Source organism: Leopardus geoffroyi, chromosome A1 (genome assembly GCF_018350155.1).
Source record: "Leopardus geoffroyi isolate Oge1 chromosome A1, O.geoffroyi_Oge1_pat1.0, whole genome shotgun sequence".
Taxonomy (NCBI): Eukaryota; Metazoa; Chordata; class Mammalia; order Carnivora; family Felidae; genus Leopardus; species Leopardus geoffroyi.
The window spans coordinates 202,055,235-202,069,607 of record NC_059326.1 but is presented as its reverse complement, the minus strand read 5'-3'; the positions used below and the strand labels follow the sequence as shown (position 1 = coordinate 202,069,607).

Genomic DNA, 14,373 nt, shown 5'->3' with positions numbered 1-14,373 from the left:
GCCGATGAACATATATATGTGGATATATAAATGCAAGAATGAAAAGATTCTCTTGTAACTATTAATACTAATTATCTTTGGGATCAGGAGTGGATTTAGGGGTTTAGATATGTAGGAATTTTCAAATTTTACTCTCTGTATTAATATATGCTTAAGTAGTTTGCACTGAGAATATATCCACGCAGTATTTACGCCCTTTTAAAAATAAACCAAGGGATAGGTATACAACAAAGTAGAATGAATAAGTGTGAGTACAAGCTGAGAAGTGGGAGTTTGTTTTAATGGGATGATGAGACATCTAATTTAATGAGGGCCAGGGATGCTTCTATGGTAGAAACGGGAATTAAAGTTTATGGAGAGACAAATGGGACGAAATTAAAGAGAAGTCTGGGACTAGAAAGAGCAGTTCAGTTTTTCTGTTACAGCTTTGGTGTTAGTTAAGTGTCTTAAAGTTGCTAGAAAGGGCTATCAAATCTCAATGAAACCAACACGATGCTCCATTTGACCTTAGGTTAGGCGATATGGTAAAGACCAAATTGAGACAAATTCCACATCAAACTACCTAAAATTCACTTCCATTTTGTCGAGTTTATTCAAGGGTGACTTTGTTTTGCTCATACTTTGATTGCTAGACCTACCAAATGAGGTTAGGGTAGCAGGATCAGTTTCTCCCAAAGCAATACTGCAGAAAGAATTGCCCAAATCCACTTTATTTAGGAAAGGCCAGTTGGGCCTAGCAGGCATTTTGAATTTTATGGATTTCTGTCCATTACAGAGCCACTGCAAGAAGGTCTTCTAGATCGTAGGAAAGAATTTTGAGATCCCAGTGACTTCCCATTTCTCTCATATAAAATCCCACTTCCTCCCGTTGGCTTAAAGGCTCTTGGTGATGTCTTCCCATCGCGAACCCTCACGCTCTCTCTCTCTCCCTTTTTCACTCTCATTCTACCTCAAAAGCAAATTATCAGAGTGCAGTTTCCAGGGCTGACCAAGGCTGCTTTGCGTCCCCAGGGGCATTTGCTACTGATGACACCATCATGCATTTGGGAAAGGGGGCTGTTCTCTGGCTAATTCTGCCTCCCAACCTCTTTTCTTAATTCCTAAGAAATAACAGAGGTCAGTCTTTGACTTTTCTTCAGATGTAACTGAGGACTGGGATTCCTTTGGGAAAGGAAGTTCAATGCAGGAAAGGGAAAGATAACTGCCACTAGTAGAGGCTATTTTGAGAGCCTGTAGGCTCCAGGCCTGTTTCAGAATCCATTAAAGGGCTTCTTGTTGGCTTAACTCCTGGCCTGCTGCCATTGGTGAGGCCAGTTTACTCTGAAGTGAGACTTCTGAACGTTTATTTTTCTCAAAGTTCAGCTCAACTGCTGAACGTTTTGGAGAAAGGAAAAAGTTAATTGCAGTCTATGTCCCTGCTTGGAGAAGTTAATCAACTCCTTTGTGCCTCAGTTTCCTCTTTTGTAAAATGTGAAGAATTACAGGAACAGCTACCATCTAGGAGTATTGTGAATATTAAATGAGTTAATCTATGTAAAGCATATAGAGCAATGTCAGGCTGTTCTCATAACCTCTGGATACGTGTGACTTATTAGTTACTATGTCACAACCATTGAACTTAATGCTACATTTCCATTGCCTTATGCTTCTGGGTCTTTTAGTATAGGTGAAAAATTTACATTTTTCCTCTAATAAATTTTGTTTTTTGGCTTGGGATTGGTTTTCTAACCTGGTGGGACTTTTCTGACTAGACCCAATCATCCAACGTATTGATTATTATCTTGAATTTACTATAGCACACTACCAGAGTTCTCTCTCATTGTGAATGATTTTTATTTATTTAACAAACTGATTAAGGGCCCTATTATGTGATGTGTTCCTGAATGCATGTGAGTATGTGTGTGCACACAGGAGTGGTTAAGGCAGGGATATAACCTCCTCATCTCAAACATGCATATAGTTTTTAATCACTGTAAAATAGGCTAAATTTTAAATGAGAGTCTGAGATGAGGTCAGGTAAATGAGATATTGGCTGTGGGCAGAGTTTGAAATAATTATGCCATAAAGATCTAGTATGGAACACTGATGCTTTGCATGGTTTTTATTAGAGAAACTTCTCTTGCAAAAATGCATGCCACGAAAGAAAGTTTTTTTTTTTTTTTTTTAATCTTATCCCTTAACATTTAAAAATATTTAAATATATCACACCTTAAGGGCATGCACAGAGTGAGGTCAGTTTTGTTTAACAAAAACAGGGCAGCCTGTGAGGCTTGAAAAGAAAATCAAATATAGGACAAATCATAAGAAGCCCTATTTTTTGAAGGGAGTAGTAAACCAAGAAGTGATCCAGACAAAAAACATCAGGTAGGCTTAAGACTATTTCAAATTTATTTGTAGTAAGGGTTTTCCTTGGAGAATGCAAGCTTCGTGGATGAAGAGATAACCATCAAATAAATTTGGGGGAGTTGATAGATCTTAAGCTTTGTAGAGAAGTGAGAGCACAGAATGATAGGGGGAAGTACAAGTGATACCCTGTGGAAGAGAAGGAAGTGCTTTTGGTAGCCAAGGGGCCTACACGCCCAGGAGGAACATGAACCTGCCCTGCCCTACCCTGCCCTACGCAGGAAGTTTCAGGACAGGTCTGAGCAGAAAATGTACTGCATTGTGACTTTGACATCAAAGATGGCAGTGGTCCTGAGTGCAGAGGAACATTTCCTCTCATAATTCATGATGAATGTGATGTGTTCTAGGCTGTTTGACAAATCATTTCATGTTTTCTTTTCTGCAAGATAAAGGATTTGCAACACTGGAACATATGATTTCTCACTGCATTTGTCTCTGGAATCTTAAGGTTCTGTCAGGGGTGATAGCGATTTCTAATTCTCCTAAACATCATGTTGCCGCTTAATCAGAATCCAAATTGGACTGATTAAGGGTCTGAGGCAGTTTGTCAACTCCTGCATACTTATGCTGATAAGGAAGTTGGCTAAGATTGTGTTACACGTAAAGAAAAGAGGCTGCAAGGCACCACCGTTCATGCATTCAACCAACACTTAGGCCTGCCTCCTGTATTTCAGGCACTGCACCAGGCCCTGGGAATGCAGAACCAGCTGAGACATGGTCTGCTCAGGGAAGCCTTCTCGCTGGAGGACAAAACAACAAGAAAAGTGCCATTGGAGGCTCGTCCTAGGGCATGTGGCAATATAGAGGCAGGACGGCTACATCAGCCTTGCCGTGTCCTTAGGTAGAACAGGGAGTAAGGATCAGAGCAGTATCTCACTTCTAAACCAGACGACAAGATTGTAGGAGCTTTCCCCCGACCGGCAAAGGAGTGGCTTTTTAAAACAAGCCAGATATCCATCTTCTAGGGAGACCCTGGCACGTGCTCGTTGCCTCTGCCAATTTTTTGTGGACGGAAATCCCTAGGAGGGAAGAGCTGGTGAGTGTTTGGAAGTAGAGGAAGTCCCTCGAAAGGGGCTGCATTTCCTAAAGGGTGTCCCAAAGGGGCTGGACTATTTCCATCTGGGAGAAAAAGACTCCGGCAGGGACGGCACGGGAAGGTGTATGTCTGGAGGCGTGTCAAGGCTTTTTCCATCTTGCCTGATGGGGCAAGAAGGAAAGATTTGTTCGTTTTATTTATTTATTTTCGATCTTTAAAGATTTTTCTTTTCCCTTTCCCCTCCCTCCCAGCCACTCCGGTTTGGGTTTTCCATATGACTCACAATCCCTTCCGAAAGTGGAGTCGAATTCATAAAAGTGGTGGAAGGGGGGGCAGGCTGGGAGCCCCGGGGAGTCTTCACTACCTACATTCCCACTCAGCCCCCCGCGCGAGCGGCGGCCGGGGCGGGGACGCCCAGCCTGCGCCGGGGATGGCGGATACTATTCACACCCCGGCGGCCGGGACCCGGTGACTGGGCGCGGGAGGGTCTGCAGCGGGCGGCGCTGCAGCAGCAGCCTCGGCACGGCCGCCGCCGCCCGCGGGCGCGAGTGTGCGCGGGTGTGGAAGGCCGGCGTGCGGGCCGCGAGGGGTGTGCGCGCGTGAGGCGGAGCGGGGCTCGCCCCTCGCCGGCGCCCGCCGCCCCGCCGGTGATCGCTCTCCGGCCGTCTCCAGCACCTTCGGCCCCCCACGGCCGTTGGTCCGGGCGGGGGAGGGAGAAAGTGAGACTCGGTGTCATCACCATCCATTGTCAGGAGGGGAGGAAATTGGAATCCAGCAGTGGCGAGCAGCAGCTGGGCGGTCACATCTGGGAATGCAAAGCCGACCTCCCCCTCCTCCTCCTCCTCCACCACCTCCTCCTCTCTCACCCAGGATCACTTCCGAAACCACTTCGCCTTCAGCCCCTGCCTCGGCCAGAGGTTTCATTTTTAACTGAATATTTGCGAAAGCTGGAAGCGTGCGAGGGGGGTGGGGTGGGGTGGAAATAGCGGCTGCTTCTTTTCCAGGGATTTATTTAATGGGGATGTGTTCAAGGCAAGAGCGAATTCAGAAGGATATCGACGTCGTGATCCAGAAGTCCAGAGCCGAGAAGGACTGCCTGTTTGCAGGTGAGTTCTCGCCTTTCCGGAGGCTCCGACCCAGAGCCAGCTTCCCTTGCCCGCCCGCCGCCCCCCTTCCCAGTTTTCTGACCGCGACGTGTGTGGCTCGGGCTGGGGGTGGGTTGCACGTCCCCGTTCCGGGGTTCATTTGGCAACAGCTGCTGCAGCGGGAGCGGGAGCCAAAAGGGGGAGGGGGCGCCAGCCTCTCCCCTCCCCCCCTCCCCCCTCCCCCCCCAGTCTGGGGCGGCCACCAGCTCTGGGGGCAGAACCACCGTGGCCCGAGCCGGGGTCCAGCCAGAGGGGCCGTGCGTGGTCTTTTCAGCCCCTTGTGGATGCCCGGAGCGTCCCAGCCCGCCTCCGGGCTTTCGGCAGCGGCCGCCGAGCCGGGAGGGGAGGACCCGCGGGTTTGCGCAATGGGCTGAGCGGCGGCGGCCGGGAATGGAGCCCGCTGCGCTGCGCTACGCTGTGCTGGCTGGCTGCGCCCGGCGCCGAGGCCCCCGGGGGGCAGCGCTGGCCGCGTCTCCCCGCCTTCAGCTCCAGCTAGTCCCCACCGACTGGCAGCGCGTTGCCCCGGAAAGAGAAGGGACTCCCGGGGTTTCCGAGGCGCCCTGCTCCCCTGCCTGGGGGTCGCCTTTCGTCCATTTTGCTCCCCCGGGAGAGGGATCGGATTTTGCTTTCTCAGCCGCGAGCTCCGCAGGGGCAGCTTCCGGCCGCCCCTACCGGGAAATTCCCGCCGTTGCCATGGCACCCGGCACTTGTTGCGGGGGGCGGCCTCCCGCGGCACCTGGCCCGGGGTGCGCAGCATCCCCTTCGGCGTGGCGCGGAGAGGGGACCGCGCGGCTCTCCAGCCCACGCCTGCCGCCCCGCCAGGCCTTCCCTTGGCTCCACTAAATAGGGGGCCCAAGTCCTGACCGGGGTTAATAACCCAGTTAAGGGGTAGCTTTTAATAGGACTTTTCCGTTTCAGATTTCAGATACTCAGACTCCACCTTTACTTTCACCTACGTTGGCGGCCCCAAAAGGTATTTGTGTGTATAGAGTTGCTTCATTTCCTGTTCACAGGCTTGTGTTTCCTTTGTTCTTAGCATGTTCCTTGTTTGGGTTTTTTTTTTTTTTTTTTTTTTTTTCTTGTTGCTGTCCTTTAGCCACATCCCGAACTTGAGGTCCCTCCGTTTTAAATAACAGAGGGGAAATAAATATGCCTGATTCAAGTGTGTCTGAGATCACGCCACAGGCAATGAGCAGAACTCTTGCACTGTTCATGTTCTGCTGTAGTAGCTTCTTGAGACGTTTGGGGGTTGATGGAGTTAAGCGGGTGCAGAACCGGAATACTAGGTATGAAGTGAAATACATAAAAGATGAAAGATGTCACAAAGTAGTTCGATCACAAATAATAATTTTCCTGGTGAGTTGGGGCTGCATGTTTCCATATTTTCTGAAGGTTGACATAAATATTCAGTCTCCCAATTCTCCATACCTTTTTTTTTTTTTTTTTTTTTTTTTAAGGAGTGGTATTTTGTTTTTCACATTTAGTTTTGGAAAGAATTTGGAAGTTCTGTGTAGCTGGAGTGTATCACTTCTCTCTCGAGGGGGAGGTAGGACAGATGCCTATATTAGTACTAGATTGTTAACAGTGTGAGAGAATCCAATTCCAATTTTGTATTTAGGAAGTAGAGTTACAATGGAAGGTAGCCATTAAAATATGACTTGCTGTCTTCACTTGTTAAGTTAGGATTTTCTGGGACACAGGTTGAAAAAAGCAGTGGCCACATGTGAGACCTGTCAGAGATTTAGCCTTGCTGTCAGGACATGACACGCAGTATCATTTGATCACATTCCAAAATATCGCTTAGCTAATGGAAATGTTTATGAACATACAAATTGCAAAAGAAGCTTTCCTCTGTAAATACATTTTTTTAAGGTTGGAGTTAATGTGAATCTTTAAAATGCTTAGGATCTGTGCTGGAGTCTAGATATCAAAAAAGCTTTAATTAAGACGGTTATCACATTTCCCATATGTACAGCCTAAGCCTCAGGATTGGTGTATTGATTTGATTAACTAGTTGAAAATATAACACATATAACATGTGTACTTACTGCGAGAGAATAAAATTACCATACTTCTTAATTTATTGGGGTGCTGTCATCTTTGTAATTATGAATAAAAAGAATAATCGAGAGGAGATTCAGCTGAATTAATGCTGCTCCTGCACTGACTGTCCCAAGGAGGTTGGTGTATATCCTTTTGGATTATTTTAGCAGTTAAAACACGCTGTGTGGCCCATTGAACACATTCTCTCCCATTCTCTCCCAGATACCTATTCAGGTAGATATCTACTTGTGTAGTCAGTTTCACAGTTAGGTTGTTCACCCAGTGAGAGGTGCGGCCTGGGGAATGCTGTGGGTCGGTTTTTCAAATAACTAGCTTATTTTCAGTAAGATACTTGAGTTCTTTTGGGCTCAGTTTACTTATCTGTACAATGAGGGAGTGAGCCAGACACTTAATCTCTAAGATCTGTTAGATGCTGCAGTAAGATTCTTTATCAGCAAATTATTGAACTGGTGTTAACACAGCAAGAGGTGGAGAAGGTATGAATGCCTCCAGGAGCAAAGCCAAGGGGGTTGGGATGAATAATTAACTAATTAAGATAACATCAGTTTTCACTGTAGGCAACCAGTACCACGGTTGCTCTTCAAGTAAGAGAGGTTTCCTTTTCTATGTAATCCTATTAAGGGATAGTATTTTCTTCTGTCTCTGATTTAAATACCTGGGACTTGTGTCTGTATTGCAGAACATACCGTCTGTTAAAGAAGAAAAATAACTCTTTGGGACTGTTGGTGTGATTGCTTTGTCTCCCCAAAAGCTTGTTCTCCAAAACAATATATAAAAGGTTGCTTTAGTATAATAATCATAATCCCTTTCATGATAATCCTTTATGGATTTATAGCTAATGGCAAAGAAGACATTTTTTTCCTGAAGAGAAAAATGCATTGTTTTCATTAACTACATTAGAATCTGATATTATGTATTTCTCATTGTGGCATGTCAGTTGGGCATTAAAAATTTTTTAAATCTCGCTGTTTTGATTTAAAGTGCTTATCAATTTCTAATATTCCATTAAGAGTGTCCTTTCAGGTAAGCTAGACTTACTTCACCATGAAAGGAGGTGGGAATCTTAAGGAGAGATAGTACATGATTATCTTGAATTCTTTAAGTATCATTTTCTCTAAACCATTGAGGACATATTTAAAGAATAATTTTCAGATCAGGTTGTAGATAAATTAAGCCATTGTCTCTTTCTCACACATTCTAAGAACAAGTTACACTTTGTTCTAAAGGCAAAGGTTGACCTTACATGCTACTATTCAAATAAATAGTATTGAGAATTTTTGTTACATGTGTATGTTTTATGTTTCTGTGGTTAAGAGGAAATGCCCAGAGGCAGCTGTGTCTGGGCTGGCCAGTGGCCTAGTGAATTGGCCTTTCGTGTGGAGGTTGAAGTGCCCGTTAACATTTGCCATTCTGCTGCATCAGTCGACTTTCGGTGAGGAATGAGGGAGAGCCGATGGTCAGCTGGGAGACCGAGTTCAGTTAGTTTTGCCTCATGGGAAGGTACAAGGAATTCTTCTTCTCACTTTCAGATGTACAAACTGAGGCTTAGAGAGTTTAAGAAACACGCTGAGATGTACTCAGTTTGGTGAAGAAGCTACGGAGTAAACCCTGTTCTGTCACACCAAAACCTGCGCTACAGTAGGTTTCTCAGCCTCCTTGACCATGGGGACACTTTAACATTGAAAGATTCTGTGGATACTTATTTGCGAGTGATAGTTTTAGTGTCATTTCATTGAGAAATAATGAGAAAGGAGGTGTTAAATGTTACGAATTTGGTTATTAGTACCGTCTTCAAGTGCTTGAAAACATATGGTATATATGCAGCCTAGATTACTTTATTCTAGCAACGCTCCTTGTAACACCTCTGATTCCCAGGTTCCTTAGAGTAACTTCACAGCCGTCAGTGGTTCAGGGCCTGCCATGGTCACCTTCTCAGCACTGCTGCTGGTTTCAGGGGTGTGCCAGCGTCTGGCCTCAACTCTAGACAGTTTGGAAGTTTATGCAAAAGTCATTCCTTCCCCATACTTGTCATGCTTCTGATCCCCTGCCTCCTCCTTTCTCCCTTATCAATGGACGGTAAAATCCTTAAGACCCACAAAGGTTTGGGGTTCTTCTGGTCCTTCATCTCACTTGCCATCGGTCACGCAGTTAGTGGTAGGAGACACAGAAAGGGTAAAGTGGGTAGTGACAGCTACTAGAGATGGGAGAGCAGGCTGAGTCAAGAAAGGCAAGGATTGGGCAAGGGAGCCTGATGGGCCTGGCCGTGGACCCTGGGGGGTTCCCTGATTGTGAGCTTCCAGCAAGGAAAGTATTGTGAGGATACAACTGAGATTTTAAAAATACACAAATAGTGTTGATAGTAAAAAAAAAAAAAAAAAAAAAAAAAAATTGAAAAGAAGAGATAAGCCAACAAAAAACAAAAAGAAACACACGATTTTTCCATCTTCTATTAAAGTCTTAGAGTTTATTCTTTCAGAAGTTTTTATGTCTGTATTCATATAAAGTATATACATCCAGATTGTATTATACTCTTTTGAGACCTCACTGTTTTTTTCACCCAATAATGTAACAATGTCTTCCTTTTAGAAAGGATAAGAGAATACGGAAATGTTTGTTAAACGGAGTTTTCTAATCAAGGAGTATGACTGCAGGACAAGAAATCTAATATTAGAAATTACTAATGAGTTAGAAACTTAGTATCTGGCAGAATGTGCAGAGTGTATATACATATATATAGTGTATATATGTATATATATATACCCATATACCTTTTATTGTAGGGACAGACACTCTTTCACGTGGTCATTGGTAGAGTGGCATCTTTGGAAGTGTGTCCTGCCCCCCGCCCCATCTTTTAGGATTTTCTGTTCATGTAAATGTTTTAGAACATCACGTGTAACACTAACAATAGTGTCAGCAATCCCTCCAATCATATGCTACCTCTTCTTTCTCCTGTGCCTTTGCACGTGCTGCAGAACACCCGTCTACACCCTGTCTTCCCACCCCTTCCCTGCACTCATTGTTGGATCTTTGCTAAGCCAGATTCCCCTCTGAGAAGCCTTTCCTGGCATCCCCTTGCCTGCCCCTGTATTATTCTTTTAGTTTTTTTGTTTTAATATTTATTTATTTATTTATTTATTTATTTATTTATTTATTTTGAGAGAGAGTGAGTGTGTGCATGAACAGGGGAGGGACAGAGAGAGAGGAGGGACAGAATCTTCAGCAAGTTCTGTGCTGTCAGAGCAGAGCCCGACATGGGACTCGATTTCATGAACAGTGAGATCATGACCTGAGCCGAAGTCAAGAGTTGGGTGCTTAACTGACTGAGCCCCCCAGGTGCCCCACTGCTAGATACTTCTAAAACCATGTTGTCACATTGTGTTGTTAGCACCTGAGTTTACTTGATCGTCTGTCTGACCTTGAGCCTCTGGGAGGTAGGGCCTGTCCTATTCACTGCATTTTTCCCTTGCCCCTAGCTCACTGCTTAGTACACTGTGTTTTCTGAATAAGTAGATATTGAATCAATCATTATAGGAGTGCTAAAAGGTCTTTTGGCAGGTGGGGAGCAATTTCCTAACTAAATGACTAGGTATAGAGATGATCACATACTTCAAAAAGCCCCAAATCTGGTAATGTCACTTGCAGTGGACTCTCTTAAGAATCCAAAAGTTGCCTTGCCAAGTTATAAGCCCTGTGGCATGCTCGAATGCTTTCAGGGGACAGGAAGATAATGCAGTGGCTTAACATTTGAAGAGAGTTATGAAGACTATGGCACACTGGAGAGTTTGGACTCTTAAAAGTATTTAATTTCAGTTTAAAAAATCAATAGTAGGGGCGCCTGGGTGGCGCAGTCGGTTAAGCGTCCGACTTCAGCCAGGTCCCGATCTCGCGGTCCGTGAGTTCGAGCCCCGCGTCGGGCTCTGGGCTGATGGCTCAGAGCCTGGAGCCTGTTTCCTGTTTCCGATTCTGTGTCTCCCTCTCTCTCTGCCCCTCCCCCATTCATGCTCTGTCTCTCTCTGTCCCAAAAATAAATAAACATTGAAAAAAAAAATTAAAAAAAAAAAAATCAATAGCACTTTGGTGATCAAGCAAATTTTCTGGGGGCCCTAAATCACCTGGGCTCCCAGTGTTGAATTTCTTACTCATCGGATGTCATGGAGAGAGACAAGCTACTTGATTGCAAAAGTGCATTTGTTTTGACTTTCTTAGAAAGGAGGAGTGTACAAAGGTGTGCAGGAATGGGGACATTGGGAGGGTGGCAAAGTAGAAAAAGATCATCTGAAAAAGATTAATCAATTTTCATTGTGAAAGAATTACATACTCACTCTAGAAATCTTGAAATATACAATTATTTTGAAACTATCAAGTGCTCCTTAAGATGTCATAAGGGAAAGAATGATCATTTTTTAAAATCAGAAATTACCGCATTCCTCTTGGCAATGGGGACTTGCTTCCCATAATCTTATACTGTATCAGTTGCTGTTTTTTATAGTGTGTTCCTTGGAGCCCTGAGAACAGACATTGGAAATTGGGGTGCCTGGTGGAAGGGAGTGCAAAGGAAGCCGAGTGAGGGAATGAGATCTGGGCTCTCTCGTCCCTTTGTAGACTATAGCTGCTTTGGCTCTTTTCTGTGTACGTTTTTTTTGAAAAAAAGTTTCATTGTTAAATGAATTTCAAAACCACTGTCCTAAAATAGCCACCAATTTTTAACACGAATTTAACTTCATTGAAACTTACATATTAAAATATTTAAACCCCATTTACTTCACGGGTCAAGATAATACTCTTTTTTTTTTTTTAATTTTTTTTTTTTTTCAACGTTTATTTATTTTTGGGACAGAGAGAGACACAGCATGAACGGGGGAGGGGCAGAGAGAGAGGGAGACACAGAATCGGAAACAGGCTCCAGGCTCTGAGCCATCAGCCCAGAGCCCGACGCGGGGCTCGAACTCACGGACTGCGAGATCGTGACCTGGCTGAAGTCGGACGCTTAACCGACCGCGCCACCCAGGCGCCCCAAGATAATACTCTTAATCATCTTTTTGGTCACAGTCTCTGCTATGCCTTTTGCCTACCGTACATCCTATGTTTGCAACAAAGACGAGTAGGTATTTTGTCAGCTATTTTACATTTTATAGCTAAAGAAACTTAGGCTTAGGCCATTTAAATAGCTTACAGTTAGTATGAAGCAGAGTAGGGATATATTTCAGTGTAAGTCAATGTTTATGTAAGGTTGAGGGGCATTGGTTGAATTGGCATGACTAGGATAGTTGGGAATGTTTGAGGTTGGGGAAGGATTGCTTAGTGGGATGTCAGCCAGGGGCAGTACTGAACATTCCACTGGTTGGCAAGGGAAGTGCCCGAGCCCAGCGCTGAGCATTAACAGTGAGAAAATTATGTACATTGGCTGTGGAATCCTTACACAAATATTGGGCTGATCCGTTTAAATTCCCCATCATTTCTCTCGGCAGCATTTTGAAAAATACATATAAGTGAAAATTTATCAGTCCTAAAAATATTTTGTAATTCTGTGCACAGATTTGCTGTTGGATAGATTGTGCTGTAGTTGATAAATCTTGCTTTAAGACAGCTGCCACTGACTTAGTGTGGAATTGTAAAGTTATTGGCATGTAATCTTTCTTTTTCATTCTCTAAATTTTTGAAATCTTATTTTCCATGTACCCCCAGGAAACGCTAATAAGAAATAGGTTTTTATTAACAAAATAAGGCTTGTCATTCCTATTTTATTGTGACATAATTTAGGTTTTCTGTTCAGTTGTCTCACTTAAATGGTGGACGCTCAACCCAGCCTATCAGAACAACTCGTGATTTCCTCGTTAAAAGAAGCTTCCCTTCCCAGCCTTTCCCTGGTATCACATCATTTGAACCTCAGGTCTCATGTGTCTCACCTTCCTCTTCATTTCTTTCCGCTTCATATGCTCCTCTGCTGACTCTTCCTTTGAAATCACTGTGGTCATCTTCATCCTTCCCAGGGTCCACATTTGGTCCCGGCCGTGATCACCTTGACTTACATCAGTCACTTTAACCCAGTGTTTAAAAATTCTAGGTTAACAGCCCCTCACCCATCCAGTTCATTGATACCTGAACTCTTTTAAGTATGAATTTAACCATAGCGTTTTTTCTGCATGGAAGCCTTCAGATGTGACCAGGGTTTTCTCCATATCAAATTTAAGCCCCCATTCTTGGCTTTCTAGGGCAACCTTCCTATCCAGTCGTATGCATTTCTTAGGCTTCCACTGTTTGTTTATTGACCTGGTCTCTTCATTCAACAGCAGGTTGTATTTAGTGCATTAAGCATGCACAGCTGTTGAAGGTTTATTGATTGATAGATTCTGTGTCACAAAATACGCTTGCTTTGGATATCATGTTCATGATTTTTATTATCACCAATGCCAGTTCATTTAATCTTTTCTTTGACCACAGGTGGCATCTCTGTGAAAATATATGACGAATTTATGGTCAAGAAGGGGATAGAGTAAGATCATGAGTAGGACAAACAGAATAAGACAAAGTGAGATCTGAGGAGGATGGGATGAGAATATGAATAGTTCTGGGTAGTTCTCTGTTCATTACAGAGTAATGGCAACAACAAGTTTTGGGTGTAGTTCATTTGCATATCAGTGACATCCCAGTTTATGGCTGACACCTTCTTGGTATTAATGGTGGTGGGAGGGGGAGGGATGCCAAAGCAGAATGTTAAATTTAAAAGGGAATCATCCACTTAAACCTTTGTGCAGTCAGATCAATTTTCTCTGTATAGGAAGTAGCAGAAAGCTAGCTGCTAACAGACTTTCCCCAAGAGGGTTTCTTTCTGAACATTTTGAAATGTAGATGGAAAAGATCTTACTCATGGCCTGCAAGTGTCCTTAGGATTTGTCAACCAACTCAGAAGTGCTGTAGTTATTTGGGTTTTCATCATTGTTTTGTTTAAAAAACAAGTATAGGTTGTTATTCCAGGAATCCAAGAATCACTTATAGAATATTTACTGTACACAAAGTGTAGATTGGAGCCAGAGACTCAATGTAATTACTTTACATTTGTTAGGCTTTCACAGCTATGAAGAAAAAAGTTCAGACAGAATTGGAAAACAACAAAAATGCTGTTAAGGACAGAGCTGTGTCAAAGAGAGAATGTAAGTCAAATAAAGAAAAAAAGTCACAAAAAATTAATATTCTGTTTAAAGACTAGAATTCTGGTTCCCAGCAGAGTGCCTAGAATACAATAAATATTTCCTATTATTTCATTAAAAAAATGTTATTTATTTTGAGGGGAGGGGAGAGACAGAAAGAAAGGGAGTGAAAGAATCCCAAGCAGATCTGAGCCGTCAGCACAGAGCCCAACGTGGGGCTTGATCCCACGAACCATGAGGTCATGACCTGAGCTGAAATCAAGAGTCAGATGCTTAACCAACTGAGCCACCCAAGCGCCCCTTTCCTACTACTTCTTAAACGACAGTCATATTTTTCTTACATTATGTGATAACATTCCCAAACTGTTTAATTAGGTGTTAGGTGTATGGCCAAATATGTCTGGGAAATGCTGAGATAAACAATATTAAACCTTTCTAATGGTTGGCATTTTAGAGCTTTTTATATATTACTGTACATTATGCTTATCCAAGAGGTGAATGAAGTATTCAGGCTTTTCAGACTTATTTGAGCACAGATCTGGAACGTCTTGAGAGAGTTGTTTTGTGGAAAACA

The 14,373-nt window shown here is 43.6% G+C and overlaps 1 protein-coding gene across 1 annotated transcript in view; it reads left to right on the top strand.

The window, feature by feature from the left end:
• Positions 1-3,817: 3,817 nt before the first annotated feature.
• The window catches only part of PARP8 (poly(ADP-ribose) polymerase family member 8), a 184,009-nt gene continuing 173,453 nt past the window's right edge, over positions 3,818-14,373 (top strand). Inside the window, exons 1-3 of the mRNA XM_045438414.1 lie at positions 3,818-4,356; positions 4,444-4,545; positions 5,503-5,557. Of these exons, the coding sequence (XP_045294370.1) occupies positions 4,251-4,356; positions 4,444-4,545; positions 5,503-5,557 (263 nt within the window). The 5' untranslated portion in view covers positions 3,818-4,250. The remainder of the gene's footprint in view (positions 4,357-4,443; positions 4,546-5,502; positions 5,558-14,373) is intronic.